General features: G+C 37.9%; 2 protein-coding genes and 1 pseudogene across 4 annotated transcripts; 1 reads left to right on the top strand and 2 right to left on the bottom strand.

Moving 5' to 3' along the window:
- Positions 1 to 3,267: 3,267 nt before the first annotated feature.
- On the top strand, positions 3,268 to 6,723 carry LOC109172265 (heterogeneous nuclear ribonucleoprotein 1-like). Its single transcript, XM_019321429.1, has 4 exons — positions 3,268 to 3,504; positions 4,039 to 4,261; positions 4,962 to 6,147; positions 6,235 to 6,723. The coding sequence occupies exons 2-4, from the start codon at positions 4,046 to 4,048 to the stop codon at positions 6,246 to 6,248; spliced, it is 1,416 nt and encodes a 471-aa protein (XP_019176974.1). The 5' UTR covers positions 3,268 to 3,504; positions 4,039 to 4,045; the 3' UTR covers positions 6,249 to 6,723.
- Positions 6,724 to 12,254: 5,531 nt separating this feature from the next.
- On the bottom strand, positions 12,255 to 13,379 carry LOC109172181 (annotated as a pseudogene).
- Positions 13,260 to 16,959, bottom strand: LOC109172266 (ras-related protein RABA5a-like). 3 transcript variants are annotated; one of them, XM_019321431.1, is made up of 3 exons: positions 16,605 to 16,959; positions 14,097 to 14,813; positions 13,260 to 13,805 (listed from the first exon to the last, which is right to left on the bottom strand). In XM_019321431.1, exons 2-3 carry the CDS (start codon positions 14,434 to 14,436, stop codon positions 13,474 to 13,476), a joined length of 672 nt encoding a protein of 223 aa, XP_019176976.1. In that variant the 5' UTR covers positions 14,437 to 14,813; positions 16,605 to 16,959; the 3' UTR covers positions 13,260 to 13,473. The 3 variants fall into 3 exon arrangements, with proteins under 3 accessions (XP_019176976.1, XP_019176975.1, XP_019176977.1); XM_019321430.1 differs by having other exon boundaries at positions 16,609 to 16,959; XM_019321432.1 differs by having other exon boundaries at positions 14,097 to 14,808; positions 16,609 to 16,959.
- Positions 16,960 to 17,268: the final 309 nt, after the last annotated feature.

Below are 17,268 nucleotides of genomic sequence, written 5' to 3'. Positions count from 1 at the left end.
TTTTCTACCCCTTATAGTTCGTTTCAATTGTCTGATATTCTTCATGTTCCTACTCTTTCTACTTCTTTATTATCCGTTCAAAAATTCGCGCTAGATAATAAAGTATTTTTTGAGTTTCACTATCTTTCTTTATTGTGAAGGATATCAACACCAAGGAAATTCTACCACGGGGCAATAGTTCCGGGAGCTGTACAGTCTGCCAGTCTCGAGTTCACTTTTTTTTTTTTTTTTTTCCAGCTCGTGCGTCTGCGTCAGTTTGGCATGATCGTTTGGGTCATCCACACTATCGTGTCCTTAGTCGTATTTTACAGTCTTGTTTGGTTAGTGGGTCCAGTAATATTATTCTTTGTATTTTGAACTTGTGTAATGCATGTCAATTGGGAAAGTCTGCACGCTTCCCTTTGCCACGTGTTGAGTCTTCTAATTCGCAAATTCTTGATTTAATATACACTGATATGTGGGGTTCAGCTCCTACGTTATCTGTTGATGGTTATTTGTATTTTGTTATCTTCGTGGATGATTACTCTTGCTTTACTTGGTATTTTCCCATGAAACAAAAATCTGATCTCTATGTCATGTTTGAAAAGTTTCGTGTTTTGGTTGAACGTTCATTCAATTGTAAAATCAAGTCTATTCAGTCTGATATAGGAGCAGTGTACAAAAAGCTACATTCTTCGTTAGCTCAATTAGGAATCAACCATAGACAATCTTGTGCATACACTAATGAACAGAATGGTCGTGTTGAAAGAAAACACAGACATATTGTCGAAACTAGTTTAACCCTGATGGCTCATGCCTATGTTCCTTCTAAATTCTGAAATTTTACTTTTGAGACTGCTGTTTATTTAATCAATAAAATTTCATCTACTGTTTTGAATAACTCCAGTCCTCATCTTCTCTTGCATAAATCCCCTCTGTCTTATTCCTTTCTACATGTCTTTGGTTGTTTATGTTATCCCCATTTAAGACCCTCCAATCATCACTAAATGTTTTACGTTCCTCACCTTGTGTTTTCTTAGGTTATCCTAAGTCTTTTTTAAGGTATAGGTGCATGGACTTACAGACTAATAAGATTTTTGTGTGCAGGCATATCATATTTGATGAGGCAGTTTTTCCCTTTGCTACTAAAAATGCTTTGCAGGAATCATGGTCATGCAGCTTACACCTGTTAGATGTGATGATGAGATTTTACTACAACTGGCCAGCAGCGTGGCTGCGGAACCAGTGCATTTTGCCCTATCCTTGCCGACTGCACTACTTGCAGTAGCCACCCGGCGCCGTGGCCGCCCATGAGGAATGTCCACCCGACCAATGATTCGGTCACATGCCATGGAGGCTCGGAGTCGATCTCAGACTCCTCCTACGGCATTGGCTGCACAGGTTTGCTCCACTGATCCTACTTGTTATACATAGGTAGTTAAATACCCAGAATGACGTGAAGCAATGGATAAAGAGTTTAATGTTTTATTACAGAATCATACTTAGTGTTTTGTTCCTTCCTGTTCTGATGTGAATGTAATTGGATGTAAATGGGTTTTTTGAACCAAACGAAAGGCAGATGGTTCAATTGAGAGGCACAAGGCAATGTTAGTAGCAAAGGGATTTAATCAGGTTCCTGGTCAGGATTTTTTCGACACATTTAGTCCAGTGGTAAAACTAATTACTGTATGAATACTTCTTTCTTTAATTTGGCTATATCCTCTAGTTGGGTTGTTAGGCAACTTGATGTTCACAATGCCTTTTTAAACGAGAATCTAACTGAAACTGTGTACATGAAACAACCACCTGGTTACATTGATACTTAGTTTCCTAACCATGTTTGTCTGTTAAAAAGATCATTGTATGGTCTAAAATAGGTACCCAGAGCCTGGTTTAACCAGTTACATACTTTCTTGACATCTGTTGGATTTCAAGCATCAAAGAAATATGTGTTTTTATTTTATTACTCATAGAATTCTACATATGTGTATCTTTTGGTCTATGTTGATGACATACTTGTGATGTGAAGTGATCAGAATCTTGTAACTCAGTTACTGTCAAAATTATTCACTGTTTTCATGATTAGGGATCTTGGTGAACCAAATTTTTTCCTTGACATTGAAACTGTTAGATGTGATGATGAGATTTTACTATCTATCTCAACATAGATACATGAATGATCTTTTGAAACGAGCTAGGATGACAGAATGCAAGCCTCTATCTGCTCTTATTCCTGTTTCAAAATCTATCTCATTCAATGCAGATTTGTATGATGATCCTACGCAGTACAAGAGCTTGGCTGGAACATTACAATACCTAACTATCATGCGACCTGACCTGTCATTTGCAGTCAACCAACTATGCCAGCACATGCATGCTCCAACGGGGTCACATTGGGAGCAACTGAAACGTGTATTGAGGTGGTATAAGGAACTCTCACTTTTAATTTGGCTTATGTATGCGAAAATCAGTATCAAGAGACCTTCATGCCTTCTCTAATTCTGACCGGGTTGGCTGTCCTAAAGACCGTAAGTCTACTAGTGGTTATGCTGTGTTTCTTGGGTCCAACCTTGTTTCTTGGGTCTACAAGAAACAAAGAACTGTTGCTAGATCTTCTACTGAGGCTGAATACAAAGTACTAGTAGATGTTTGTGTTGAGGTAATATGGATTCTACCACTGCTTCACGAGAAGGTTCCATGTATTTCTATTCCAAAACTATGGTTTGATAATCTTGGTGCCACATACATGTGTGCAAATCCTATATTTCATGCTCGCACCAGGCACGTAGAGATTGATTATCATTTTGTTAGAGATAGAGTGAAAACATTCGAGTTAACTTTATTTCTATAAAGATCAGCTTGCAGACATCTTTAGGAATGTCCTACCTGATTCTAGATTTTCTTTTCTTAGATACAAATTATAGATTTCTAATGTACCCTGTGTTTGATGGGGATTATTAGGATTCTATGTATTTGAGTTAGATTATAACTCGCTATCCTAATTTCCTGTGATTCTCTTTTATATATATTCATATAGTTTGTACCTATTGTAATAAATCTCATTCAATACAATTACTATAGTTCGATATTGTCAGAAACTTAGATTATTAAAAAAAAAAAAAAAAGAAGAGAAATAGCAAGTCACCATCTTCGATCGTTTCCCAACTTCCACCATAGAGGATAGCTTTAGGGTCTCTCTCGTACAAAACACACTACCCATATATAATTAAGATATAAATGGTGTTAACCTTAAAATTGTAAATTAATATTCTCAAACCACATTTTCTCCTTCCTCTCCGTTGCTTGTTTGCTAGAAATTCTCTCTCTCTCTCCCTTTTATGTCTCTTTCTCTCTCTTTCTGTCTATATATTTACTGGGGCAATTGAGCCAAAGGGTAAATATATATAGGAGAAAAAGCAAAGAAAGCGAGAGGAAAAGAGAGGGCCTTTCTAGCCCTCTTCTCTATATATGCCTCGCTTCAGATCTTGAATTCTATTCATTTGTCATCTGGGTCTTCTCCGTTTGGTAATTCTAAGCGCTTAACTTCCTTGTATAATTGTATATCGGCTTATTGTTGATCGGTTCACGTCAAAAATAAGACTTTCTTGATCCTTAAGGGATCCTTGATCAGGGTCTTTTGATTTTATTTCATTTTATCCATTGGAGATCGAATAGTCTTTTTCCTGATTCGTTGATTCTATATTTTGTTTTGTCTGATTGTTTGAATATTTTTAATTTTGGTAGCTTCTGTTGTTTTCTATGATGTTCTTGTCGCATATTCTGCATTTTGACATTTCATATTACATTCGCTTGGTTGATGAGTCAATAGGTTCTTGGCTGAGATGGTTATAAGAAAAGCTTGAGTTCAATCTTGGAATTACTGGTTGCTAATCAAATTTGTCCTTAAGTGGTTAGATCCTTTATTATGCCCTTTCTGGTTAGCTAGAGATTTTGATTTTGTAGGGAAAGGGAATTTTCATTTGGTAAATTTGATCTGCTCAGTGTTTGCGTCTATCCGTTTTTGTTGTCATGTGGGATGATTGTAATTGCTATTTGCAGATTGAAAATGGAGCCTGGAAAATTATTTGTTGGTGGAATTTCTTGGGACACCAATGAAGATGGTCTCCGAGAGTATTTCCAAGCATTTGGTGAAATAGTTGAGGCAGTGATCATGAAAGATCGAACCACTGGTCGTGCCCGTGGTTTTGGTTTTGTTGTTTTTGCTGATCCTTCTGTTGCTGAAAGAGTTGTCAAGGAAAAACACATGATTGATGGAAGAACCGTAAGTGTTGTTTTGTAATTATTGCTACTTAATTTTGTTCTGTCATAGGTTCTTTGACAATCTCATTGAACTATTTAGTATGGGTTATCTTTCATAAATCAATACTTAGCGGCATGCTAGTTCGTTGTCTGGCTTAAGAAATTCAGTGATTGCATTGGTAAAAATTTAACACTGAGGCTTGTAATTGTTCAACACGTGCCTCATTAAGGAGGCATGGAAGTACCTAAACTAGACAGAAGCAATGCACTATTAGTCTAACTCATCTGTTACATGTATATTGGACTGACTTTTATTTAGAATGTGGTTCAGTTTATTTTGTCATCTAGTCTATTTTTCCATTTTACTCGGTTGTGTATGGCCTTAGAGTAAAGGAAACATATTAAGTTATTGGCCCTATTTGGTAAACAGTTAGCCTATTAGCCAATTTTGGCTTATTTGACCATTATTAATTGTTTGGCTTGGTTAAAAATCAATATAAGTGTTTGGTTAATTAGCTTTTTGAGAAATAAAATTATACAAAACAGCTATCAGCTAACTGCTAATTTATCAAACACCTTTCTGCAATCAGGTAATGTTATCAACTAGTTATACCCTCTAATTAACCCAATCAGCTAACAGCCATTTACCAATTTGATCTTCAGATTTTGGGGCGTGAACTTATCTCTTTTCCCTTTTTTCTTTGACCTACTTATGACACCAGGTAGAGGCAAAGAAGGCTGTACCTAGGGATGACCACCATGGGAACAGAAATAGTGGAGTTATGCAGTCTTCACCAGGTTCCATTCGCACAAAGAAGATTTTTGTGGGAGGTTTGGCATCTTCAGTTACCGAGAGTGATTTCAAGAGGTACTTTGATCAATTTGGGATGATCACGGATGTCGTGGTGATGTATGACCACAACACACAAAGGCCTAGGGGATTTGGATTTATTACTTACGACTCGGAGGAAGCAGTGGATAAAGTTTTGTACAAAACGTTTCATGAACTTAATGGCAAAATGGTTGAGGTAAAGCGAGCTGTTCCTAAGGAGCAATCTCCAGGGCCAATCCGAAGTCCATTAGGACCATATAACTTTGGTGGCTTGAACAGAGTACAAAATCTCCTCAGTCCTTACAATCAAGGTTACGGTCCAAGTTCAATTGGAAGTTATGGAGTAAGAATGGATAGAATTAATCCAACTGCCATTGGTCAAAACAGATATTCTTCGTTTAATCCTTCGAGCTACTCAATGGGACTTTTAGACTCGACACTGAATTCAAATAACGGGGGAGGTGGGAACTTTAGTCCTAACCTTGGGTATGGACGTATTTATGGTGGGAATTCAGCCAGGCTAAATGGTCTAATGGGATATCCCTCTGGGAGGATTGGAAATGGTCTTATGTTGAATTCGACAGTTCAGAACATATTGGACAATGGCACTCTTAATTATAGTACACAGTCCCCCGCTAATTTTAACAATTTTGTTGGCTTAGGAAGTGGCAATACTGGATTCTCTGCTGCTTTTGGAGGCCCCCCCCTTGAAACAATTTGGGATTCATCTATTCTTTCTGGTCAAGGTGGAAGGAACGGTTCTTCTGGGAATGACCATATCGGCTACAACAATGCTGGTGTTGGAGGGTATGGACCCTATAATGGTAATGGTAACACTGCTGGTGAAACATCCACTCTTACTGCAACAGGAGATGTTCGTTCTCCAAATTTTGGAAGCTTGTACGGGACTGGAAATGGTTCGTTCTTTGAGGACCAAACCTGGCATTCACTATCTCCCGAGCTGGAGGGTTCTGGTTCTTTCCGCTATGGGCTTGGAAATATGGCTTCGGATGTTATACCTAAAAACTCAATTGATTATGTTGGTGCTTATAGTATTACAAATAGATCAAATACAGGTACCAGAATTTCTTTTGCTCATCTTACATTTGGCTTTACTAGTTTATCTCTTCGTGACACTTGCCCTCTTTTTTATTATGTCACAGGAATCGCTGCCTAGCAATCCTGTGTGGGATTCCAATGTTGATTACAAGTCGAAATTATGTTTTCATGCAAAATTAAAGATTTTGATTATTTCAATCAGCTGCGGAGGAAGACTTCGGGATAGAGGTACATAAACTTAGAGCTAATTCAAGAGCCTCGCTTAGAACTTATCTCAAAGAACATTTACGATACGAATATGCGGTTTTACTGGGAGATAGGATCAAGTTTTTTGTTTTGGTTTTGCCCTGATTATAAGGTTGAGAATTGAGATGTAAAATTGGATAGCAGAACACACTTAAGATTATTGTACCATGCACATCACAGCAAGTCAAGAAAGTAGATTTAGTCATTTTTATCTATATTATATTGTATTATTTCTTTCATGTGTTTGTAATGTTTTTTGTTCTTTTTGGGAATGTTGATTTGTCATTATAATTGTATATTGTAAGACATTTTTTATTATGAGAAAGGGAAACAACTTTCAGTGTTTTGTTTGATTTTCTTTTATTTATTGTTGAAACCTAAATGAGCCGAGTAGCTTGCTTGTCGCTCGGTTAGAACTTGAGCTCGAGCTCAAATGTTTTAGGTTCATGGCTTATCGAGCCGCTTGCGAGTCATATATATATATATATATATATATATATATATAGTCGATCAAACTCGCTTCGAGCTCAATCAATTTTGAGCTCGAGTTGAATTTGAGTCGGCTCGTTTCATAATTGAGCTGAGCTCGAATTTTAATTTTTGAGTTCGACTCGGCTCGTTTATACAAACCTTTCAAAAATAGTTTGCATTTTCACTAATTTAATTTTCTATTGTAATTTTTAAATATATAAATTTTATATATTAATATATTAATGTTAAACTAATTATCAAGAAAAATTAAATTGTAATTGTAAATCTATACATAATACATTCTTCCAAATCTATACCTACTACATGAAAATTTGAAAGGTAAATAGACACAAAATTGAACAAAAGAAGTATTCATTGTTCATTATTTGGTTTTAGGTACAAACTAGCATTTGCATTTGGCTCATAATTTTTACATTTTTGAAATTAAAATATTAAAATAGGAATATGGTTTTAAGATGAAGAATGAAATTAAAGCACCATCAAATGATAAAATGGTATATATCTCCAACTTCATCTTTTTAAAATAAACTAATGGATCTCAACTTGTGACTATGTAACTCAAGCATGTTTAATCATAGAATTTTTGGCTATTAATTAATAAGTAGGTGGACATTAATCATTTAACCACATCCCTTCATGGTAAGCCACAACACCACGTATTGAATCGAGCAAGGGCTGAACTCAGCCAACCCAGTTGACGCCTAACAACCCCGATGATCTCGAAGCAGCCCTCCTAGACTAGCCAATTGCGATAGGGACTCCAGTTTCCAAGGCAATACAAACTAGTCGACTATGTTCGTCTGTATTTTTTGGAAAATTTGGAAGGCGAGAAATGAGTGGGTGTTCAGAGTTTAGACAAACTTGGAATAATATGCCGGAGGTTATTAGAAGAGTTGAGTGTCTTGCTCGAGACTCCTATAATCTTTTGGGCAACAAAGACAAATTTGACTAATGTAGCTCGAGGTGTGTTAGGTGGACGCCGCCAAGGATTGGTTAAATCAAACTTAACACGGACGGGGCAAGGTTAAGTGGCTTGGGCTTGGCTAGTCTAAGAGGGCTCTTTTGAGATCATCGGGGTTGTTGGGCGTCGGTCGAATTGGCCGAGTTCAACCCCTACTCGATTCGAGACGTGACGCTGTGGCTTACCATTGAGGGATGTGATTTAACGATTAATGTCCACCTACTTATCACTAATTGATTTATCACTAATTGATTTTAAGTAGGATATGACAACCAGATAGTCAAAGAATTAAGTGGTTAAGTGTGCTTGACTTACAAAACTCACAGGATGGGTGACCCCCTACGAGTAACATGGGATGGGTGACTCCCTAAAAAGTTGGGAAGTAAGCATAGTGTAGCCCTGAGCATAGTACTGGGATCCCAGGATGGGGTAAGCATAGTGCAATCTTGAGATCCTAGGATGGGTGACTCCTGAGAATTAAGCGCTTAACTCGGTCGATGTTTTTTTTTTTTTTTTTTAGTTAGCCGCATAAGCGACCTATGTCGTCTAGACACTAGGTACTATTCTACCGCTTGATTAGCACCTAGCGCCTACTGCAACCATGCCCTTAAGTAAGCAGCCTTGAGATCCTAAGATGGGTGACCCCCTGGGAATTAAGCAATGTGCAACCCTAAACTCCTTAGGAAGTAAGCATAGTGCAGCTTTGAGATCCCAAGATAGGTGATTCCCTGGGAAGCTAAGCTGGGAAGTAAAAATAGTGCAACTTTGAGATCCCACGATGGGTGGCCCCTTAAGTAAACATAATGCAGCCCTGAGATCCCCTGAGAAAGCTGGGAAGCCCTGAGCATAGTACTGGGATCCCAGGATGGGATAAGCATAGTACAACCTTGAGATCCCAGGATGGGTGACCCCCGGGAGGGATGCCTTGAGTATAGTACTGGGATCCCAGGATCCTATGATGGGATAAGCATAGTGCAGCCTTGAGATCCTAGGATGGGTGAACCCCTAGCCCTGAGATCCCAAGATGGGTGACCCCCGAGAATTAAGCATAGTGCAACCCTGAGATCCCATGATGGGTGACTCCCTGAAAGTAAGCATAGTGTAGCCTTGAGATCCCAGGATGGATGACTCCCTAGAAAGCTGGGAAGTAATTAAGCATAGTCCAATCCTGAGATCCCATGGAAGCTGTGAAGTAAGCATAGTCCATTAACTCGATCTTGCTAATTTTTTTTTCATATTATAATATATATGTGTGTGTGTGCGCGCGCGCGTGCTGTTTAGACACTAAGCACTACTTTACCGCACGACTAGCGCTTAGCGCCTATTACAACCATGAAGGAAAGAAAGGAAAGAAATACCCATTGCTTTTTCTTTCTCCTCAATCCTACGATTGAAACCCGAATCTTGCATATGTTCTTTTCTTATTACAAAATAAAAACTAAACTAATCCTAATGTAGCAAGAATTCCTCCTTTGTGACCACATTTTGGAAGAGATTTTTTAGAGCAAAAGGGGAAGGGGAAATGGACTGCTTAGGGTTCTCAAATGGGAGAATTAAAAATATTTATAGGTGAGCAAACGAATTGACAAAAAATACATTTTTACACAATATATATATATATATATATATATATTTGGAGCACCTCGCTACATTGAACCACTACAGAAGAACATTTCTACCATTCTACCCACTTTCGCTGTGGCAAGAAGGATTCTTGTGGCACTAACAGGGCGTTTGGTTGGAGGGGGGAATTATGTGGGAAAGGAATTGTAATTGCATGGGAGTTGAATTACTGGGAATAAAGTGGAATTTAAATTCCAGTGTTTGGTTGACAGGAATAGAATTACTGGGAATTTCAATTTCAATATTTGGTATACATGGGAATTAAAAGGGAATAAGTAGTATAAAGTCAAAAATGTCCATTATTGTTGTTAGACATTAATTTTAGGTTAAAAAAGGAAGGGGTAATTTTGACTCATCAATATCTTTTTTTCCCAGGAATTAAAATACCAGGGGGACATGAGATTTTAATTCCATGAAAATGGGGGAATTGCAATTCCCTCCAACCAAACTACGGAATTTAATGGCCTTTGGAATTAGGTGAGAATTAAGTGGGAAGGGAATTTAAAATCCCTCCAACCAAACGCCCTGTAAGAGTACTATGATGCACAACTTTGACTTTCATAATGATTTTGAGCCTTTTATCTTCAAAATTTGACTATGTAGTCTTCATAAGAGTTGTATTCCTTTAAGCTAGCTTTCCAATGCCATTAAACACATCCTAATTAGACCTCTTTACATCAAGTTATGATCAAAATACTGAAAAATGTCAATTTAGACAAAAATATAATTTTACAATATTTTGTTTTGACTCTGTAATGGTTTACCAATTACCAACATCAAAAGGACCATTCAAAACATATCAAAAGTCATTTAAATCATGCATTAAAATATCCTTCAATTAAAATATAATAAACTTAATCATTAAGCACAAAATATAATCATGAAGATAAGACACAACTTAATAACCAAATATGAGCAAAAGTTTGTTCATTTTGTGCATTATCAATTGTACCTTGTATTATTGAAAATCATTTCCTATAATACTAGGTAAAATCATGGATTGCGCACAAATGCAAAATATTATTAGAATGGTTTTTAATAGTACTAGGTGCAACTTCATATTAATAGAAAGGGTTTCAAATAATACTAGATACAATTAAATATCATTGCAAACCATTTCAATAATATCATTGACATGTCATTTATATAACTTTTAAGGTTGATGTTACTTCCATATGTCAAATTAAAAGTTTTATCTTTATATTTATAAAAATAATTGATGAATATATTGGGAGCAGGTCCGGAGCAAATTGATCCTAGGAGGCAGAGAAAGGCAACCAGAACCAACTCCCGTGGTTGGCCCTACAGCCAGTCTCATGGCCTTAAGGCCGAGCTCGGCACGCGGCCTTGGAACCGAGAGCGGGTGCAGTAGACGAACGCGATCAAATGGCGCTAACCGCTCACCCATTTATTGGGACGTTACGAACGAATTTAGTATATATTTTCTCTTTGTCTTTGTTAAGACATCACAAAATTTTAATCACATTACAAGAGTTCTTAATACAATACAATTGTCTCCTTAAGTTCAATACTTTGTCTTTACTATCTATTCATTTAATTATTGATTTTGGTTAATTCGAACCATCAAGATTAATTAATTCTATCTATAATAAATATTTAAAAAAAAAAAAGAAAAAAAAAAAAGAGAAAGAGGCGACCATATTCCTCTTAATTGTCGATCTAGAGAAAATGACAATCAAAAGGCTTGGTGTATTTGAAATATAATTTTTTTGAAAATGACAAGCAAAAGACTCGTTTTGGTGAAGGTTTATTTTAAAAGTATTATGACTCTATATTTTAGGCACACTAAAATTCATTCTTTCCTTATATTATTATTAGTAATATTATCATTTATCATTCATATTCTAACTGTGATTCTTTTGTATCCTTATAAAATACATCTTTTCATCATATACTTTTTCCAATAAAACCCTGCAAATAGTCCATCATTTTATCTCCATTAAACATACTTCCTCAAACTATTTGTTATGGAAGATTCAACTTGTTCCATTTCTCTCATTTCTGCGTGGTCAAAATCTCAGGCTTTGGATGAGTGTCCTATTGTAGCCGCGCTCTGGATGAGTGTCCGTTGTAGCTACACTCCGGATGAGTGTTCCGTTGTAGCCGATCCTGCAACCGAAAATTTGATCCGTTAAGATTCTTTTATTTTGTTCGTGACAAAGTAGCATCAAAGGAACTACAAGAAAACTACAGGTCTACAAAAAATCAACTAGCAGACATCTTCACCAAGTCATTAATCACAACAAAAGTAAATGATGTAAGGGACAAGCTCAATGCTAAATGGTGTAAGGGACAAGCTTAATGTTCTCACTAGAGAACCTTAAGTTTGAGGGGCGTATTAGGATTCTGTATTCTAGGCACACTAAAATTCATTATCCCTCTCCCTATATTATTTATCTCGACACTTACTCTTTGTATCCTTATAAATAATCTCTTCATCATGTACTTTACTTCATATGAATTGATCAATAATAAAATAAATTCTCAAAACTATTGTCCTCATATAAAGGACCCATATCTTTTTATTTTCCAGTATTTGTTAGACGTATTAAAGGATAAAGTACATAAAAAGTTTATTATCGAAATGGTCCCTCAACTATTGTAAAATTATCAATTTGATCTTCGACAATTTCGTGCCCAATTAAATCCTCGACTTTGAAAATGTTAACCATTTTGGTCCTCCGTTAGGTCAGGCGTTAGAAGTCCGTTAAATTAGAGGGCATTGATGGAATTTCACATGAGAATACTCATTTCCTATATTATTTAATTGATTAACCAATTTCAATTTGAGAAGAACCATCTGCAGATCATCTTTCTTAGTAGATCCTTAAGCTTCCAGGGAAACTGACCGGAAAATCTTAGCGGGAAATCTCAAGTTTGCCCTCAGAATCGTCTCAAACGTCTTCGTCGTAGTATCACTGCGGAACGTCGGAACTCCGACGAGCATTATGTACAGAATCACCCCCGCGCTCCAGACGTCCACCTTCTCATTGTACTCCTGCCGCATCAACACCTCCAGGGTCGCGTAGTACGGCGTCTCGACCACCACCGACATCCGGCTGTCGTCGCACCATCCGAACCACTCCGTCAACCCGAAGTCGGCGAGTTTAAGGTTCCCCTGCGCGTCGAACAGCATGTTGTCGGGCTTCACGTCCCGGTGTGCGACGATGACGTGGTGGCAGCAGCTGATCGCGGACTTTAGCTGCTGGAAAACGACGGCGACCACGGGCTCCAACAGCAGCCCCCGTGACACCCTCTCTTAGAGACCGCCGCAGTCGCAGAGCTCGGTGACCAAGTGGAGGTAATCCTCATCATCTTCGTACACCTTGAACAGCTGGAGGATGTTGGTGGCGCCGGGGAAGAGCTGGAGAATCTTGGGCTCTTTTTTCCAAGCAATCGAAGCCGTGGTTGCGAAGGAGGCTCTTCTGGATAGTGTTGTACGCGAAGGATTGGGCGGTCGCCGGCGAGAAACAGTGATCTTCTCATGTGACATTCCATCAATGCCCTCTAATTTAACGGACTTCTAACGCCTAACCTAATAGAGGATCAAAATGGTTAAAATTTTCAAAGTCAAAGACTTAATTGGACACGAAAAATTGTCGATGACCAAATTAGTAATTTTACAATAGTCGAGCAACCATTTAGATAATAAACTCGTACATAAATGTGTATTTACATTTAGGGACCTATAACCCCTACGGAATTTCCTTATATACTATAGTACGAGATGATTGAGATCCCAAAAAAAAAAAAAGAAAAAAAAAAGGCATGTTTGCAACATAAAGATGGAAAGGAATAAGCAACAGAAGAAGATGAATTTTACAGAAATTCATGTACAGTACTAAATACCACCCGAAAACGTTTCTTCAACCTTGTGATAAATTTACATTCTACAACACAGTTCATCAATAGCTGGAAATTACATGTCCATCACTGCTTGCAACCATAACAAAACTCTGTATTAAAACGGGGAAGAAACGCTTTTCATGTAGGGAGGGACTTAACAGCACCCGCTTTTCGCTTCCTCTCCCTCCGCTTCTTGATCTCCACCACCCTGCAAAACTACTGTTTTCCCATTCGCTAGACGGCCAGAGTCTTTGTGTTGGATCTCTTGAGATTGCATCACTTTCCGGCTCAAAATGTTGTAGATTTCCCTAACGACCATTTGGAAAGCAGAAGCCACGTTTGAGGAATCGAGAGCTGAAGTTTCGATAAAAAACAAACCCTCTGCCTCGGCCAAGTCTTTGCCTTCAGCGGTGGTCACTTCCCGGGCGTCCTTCAGGTCAGATTTGTTGCCAACAAGTATTGTCACCACATTCATGTCCGAGTGAGCTGCTCGGAAAGTCAGCAGCAAACATATCAATCACAACGAAATGCAATTCACCGAAATGTATAATCCTGTAGTAAGTAATCAAATGGCTAACTGCCAATGACCTTATGGTCTAGTGGCACGAAGTGACCCTCCCATATGAGAGGTCATAGGTTCGAGTCTCAATGGAGGTGATATTGACTCTTTGTAACTTCAGTAAGTTGAGAAACTAACAGAGTCAGTACTAAAATAAACGCAAGTCAAAATGTCATAAAACCGAGCATAAGACACAAAACAAGAACGAAATTGCTTACTTTGGAGTTCATTAAGCCATCGTCCAATGCTCTCGAAAGTCGGCCGTCTGCTGATGTCATAAACCAGAAGAGCGCCAACCGCACCCCTGTAATAAGCAGACGTGACAGCCCTAAACCGTTCCTGTCCCGCCGTATCCCATATCTGGGCCTTAACTTCCTTCCCATTTATTATCATCTTCTGCGTCTGGAATTCGACTCCAATAGTCGATTTCGAGTTAGGATAAAACTCATCTCTAGCAAATCTAGCAAGCAAATTAGATTTCCCAACAGCCGATTCACCGACCAAAACAATCTTGAAAAGGTAATCTTCAGGTTGTTCGTCTTCAGAATAAAACGCCATCTTCTCTATACTACTTTAAAACGCTGGCTACAAAACCAATATATGTAGCCTAAGGGAACCGCAGTCCTTCCAATAGATAAAAAGCCAAAAAACGGAAAACAAAATCAAAGTAACAAAGCCAAAGAATACACAGACAAAAGCCTTTGGAGCCAAACTTCAAAGGCAGGATAGGTATATTTAGGACAAAAGGTTTAAACTGGTTGAGGACAGAAAGAAAAGAATCCTAGATGACCACTGTTCATAAGAAACTTAAAGCTAGGCCAATTATTGGTATCAACGGGAACTTTCGGGCTGTAACCCGTCACGCAACTTTCAGCCATCGTCATAACAACTACTCCATTTCAAATCCAAAACTCTTGGCGCTCAAGGCACCTGCACTGCAACCAAAGAACGGTAGGCTTAAACTGCTGCAAAAATGGTTAAAGAAAAAATTTTCACATCATAAAAAAATACAAAGAAAATTCAAGAATAACCACAAAGCAGGCAACTAATAAACCCCCCTTCTCCCCTCTCCTGCTCGGGTGGTCCCAATTTTCTACTTGCACTTGTCTGATTTGGTACCTGCATGAATCTCTCCTACCCCGAGGAACTCTCTTCTACATTAGGCGCAAATAGTACATGCACCTAACAGTGTATAACTTCAAACAATACATAACAATTATTGGATATACTTATAACTTATTAATAAGTTTTCCATTGACTACATCAGTGATAAAAGAAGGCAGAATGCACGAAAATAACAAGAAGTTGATGACATTCAGAGAGTGAATGGAAACAAACATAGTTTTAAGGTAGGGACTATCATGGTTTAATGTAACAATCAGGCTGAAAACGCGTTACAAAACCTTATTTATCACCTTATCTATCAAGCCCACCCTTCACCTGTCCTCACTATCTCCGATGGAAAATTAGCACAATATATCACTTTGAACGTGACAGAAACTAAGAAAAGGCAATGGTTAATGGTTTCTTGTAATTATTTCAAGATGGGAAGATCAAGTTGAGTTATATGGTGGTTCAACTATTCTTGATTTCTTGCATAAGGGAAAATATAATAGATAAGAAAGCAGGACAAGATGCTTAAATGGGGCCCACATAGTCATTGATTATAAAAAATGCAAAAACTCTCAACTCAAATAAATCACTAAGCAACAGAGCAAGTACTCAAGAAAAGAGACTAGCAATGCTCCACCCAATAGTTCGACAATACAAGCATCTTAGCTGGCCCTGCTATGGGCAATTGCTAGTGAAATATGGAATGGCAATCTATACCCTTTTTGGTACAAGTCAAAAGTTCCATTTCAACATTTACATAGTAATGGACTAACAGCTTTCTGACAGTGTGAACTGTTCATAGTATACCATGATATTGTCTCTAACCTAGGTGCCTAACCACAAACAAAGGGCATTTATGATTAGAGAACAAAAGGGTTCTGTTAGGATCAAGCGCTTACCACTCACGCCAAAAGTTGTTCAAGACAAGCTCAAACCCTAGACATAGCCCCTTTATCAATTGTTATTGCAGGGAATCGAACCCGTAACTTGATTCTGATACCACTTGTTAGGATCAAGCTTTTACCATTCACACCAAAAGCTATAGCTAGTAATAAAGGCGCAACTTATTTGAGACAAGCTGAGTGCTGGACTTGGCCCGTAGGGGCTTTACCAGCCCCCGCCCAACAATCCCCAGCCACCGGGTACTAGACATAGGCACATAGCCCCTTTACCGGCCCTGCCCAACAGGTTCATGTCATGGTTCTGGACTCCAAGTACCAGAATCAAAAGGGTGAGGTTGATTCCTGGAATAAATCATGGCCTAGCTATATATGAACTGGAGATCACTAGACTACACCCAATTTGGGATGATAAAATGATGAAAAGGCAATACTATACTAAACCCAATTATCAAACCTCCCCTTTCAGAACGCATCTCACCAGTTTTGACTCACATTTCCAGATAAAGCAATAATAAACAGGAAAATTTTCATTTTTTTTTTTTACAAAACTATGAAATAATTAGCAAGAACAGAATCAAGCTTCTTCTTCTTTTTTTTTTTTTTTCAGAAAATTTACAAATAACACACTGTTAAAGAAAAGTATATGATAAAACAACAGGTGTAAATATTTTTTTTTTAAAAGAAAAAAAAAAAAAAGAATATGGTAGATACCTACTTCTTGACTGATGGGATAACACTTGCCCTTGATCAATCTGTCTCAACTCTCAAGCATGTGATCAAATCAAAGCCGGTGGTACCCACTTAGCCAGTGGCAGATCAAAAGCAAAAGAAAACTGATAGAAAATGGGGTGAATTAAAGAATGTGTTTTTGGGAACTGAAATGACTAAACGATTCTGGGTTTTTGAGAGTTTAGGGTTAGGTTTCAAGATTCCAATGGAAGAAGATGGAAGACGAGAGGAAGAGGGAGAGGGAGCAGTGAGATTTTGAGCTGTTGCAATAGGAAACAGCTGAAATGGACCTAAACGTTGGGCCTCGTGAAGTGAACAATCTTGGACGTTCAAACCCAAAGACTAGCGAAAGACTCCAACATTATCTTTACACTCTCTATTAATCCGTAGGATGTCTTCGTGTTGTCAGGACTTGTGTTCATTGTTTTGTCTCAAATGCTGCACGATAAGATACAAGCCTCTCAATTATTACTATTATTAATTTTTGGGAAAAATATGACGGATTTAGTCCATTAATTATAGGTAAATTATAGTCTAGACAGCGGTGTAAATCACGATTCAAAATAACGTCGTTGAATATTATGAGTTAAAATAATGTATTTTATAAGTTAAAATAATGTATTTTACATGTTAAGATAATGTATTT

This window comes from Ipomoea nil, unplaced genomic scaffold (genome assembly GCF_001879475.1).
Source record: "Ipomoea nil cultivar Tokyo-kokei standard unplaced genomic scaffold, Asagao_1.1 scaffold0415, whole genome shotgun sequence".
Lineage (NCBI taxonomy): Eukaryota > Viridiplantae > Streptophyta > Magnoliopsida > Solanales > Convolvulaceae > Ipomoea > Ipomoea nil.
Note: the sequence above shows the minus strand (reverse complement) of the source record. Positions and strands in the feature narration are given on the sequence as shown.

Coding starts and splice junctions, on each gene's coding strand:
- LOC109172265 (XM_019321429.1), top strand. CDS start 4,046: ATGGAGCCTGGAAAATTATTTGTTGGTGGAATTTCTTGGGACACCAAT. Junction 4,262..4,961: donor ACATGATTGATGGAAGAACC/GTAAGTGTTGTT, acceptor TTATGACACCAG/GTAGAGGCAAAGAAGGCTGT.
- LOC109172266 (XM_019321431.1), bottom strand. CDS start 14,436: ATGGCGTTTTATTCTGAAGACGAACAACCTGAAGATTACCTTTTCAAG. Junction 13,806..14,096: donor ATGGCTTAATGAACTCCAAA/GTAAGCAATTTC, acceptor CTTTCCGAGCAG/CTCACTCGGACATGAATGTG.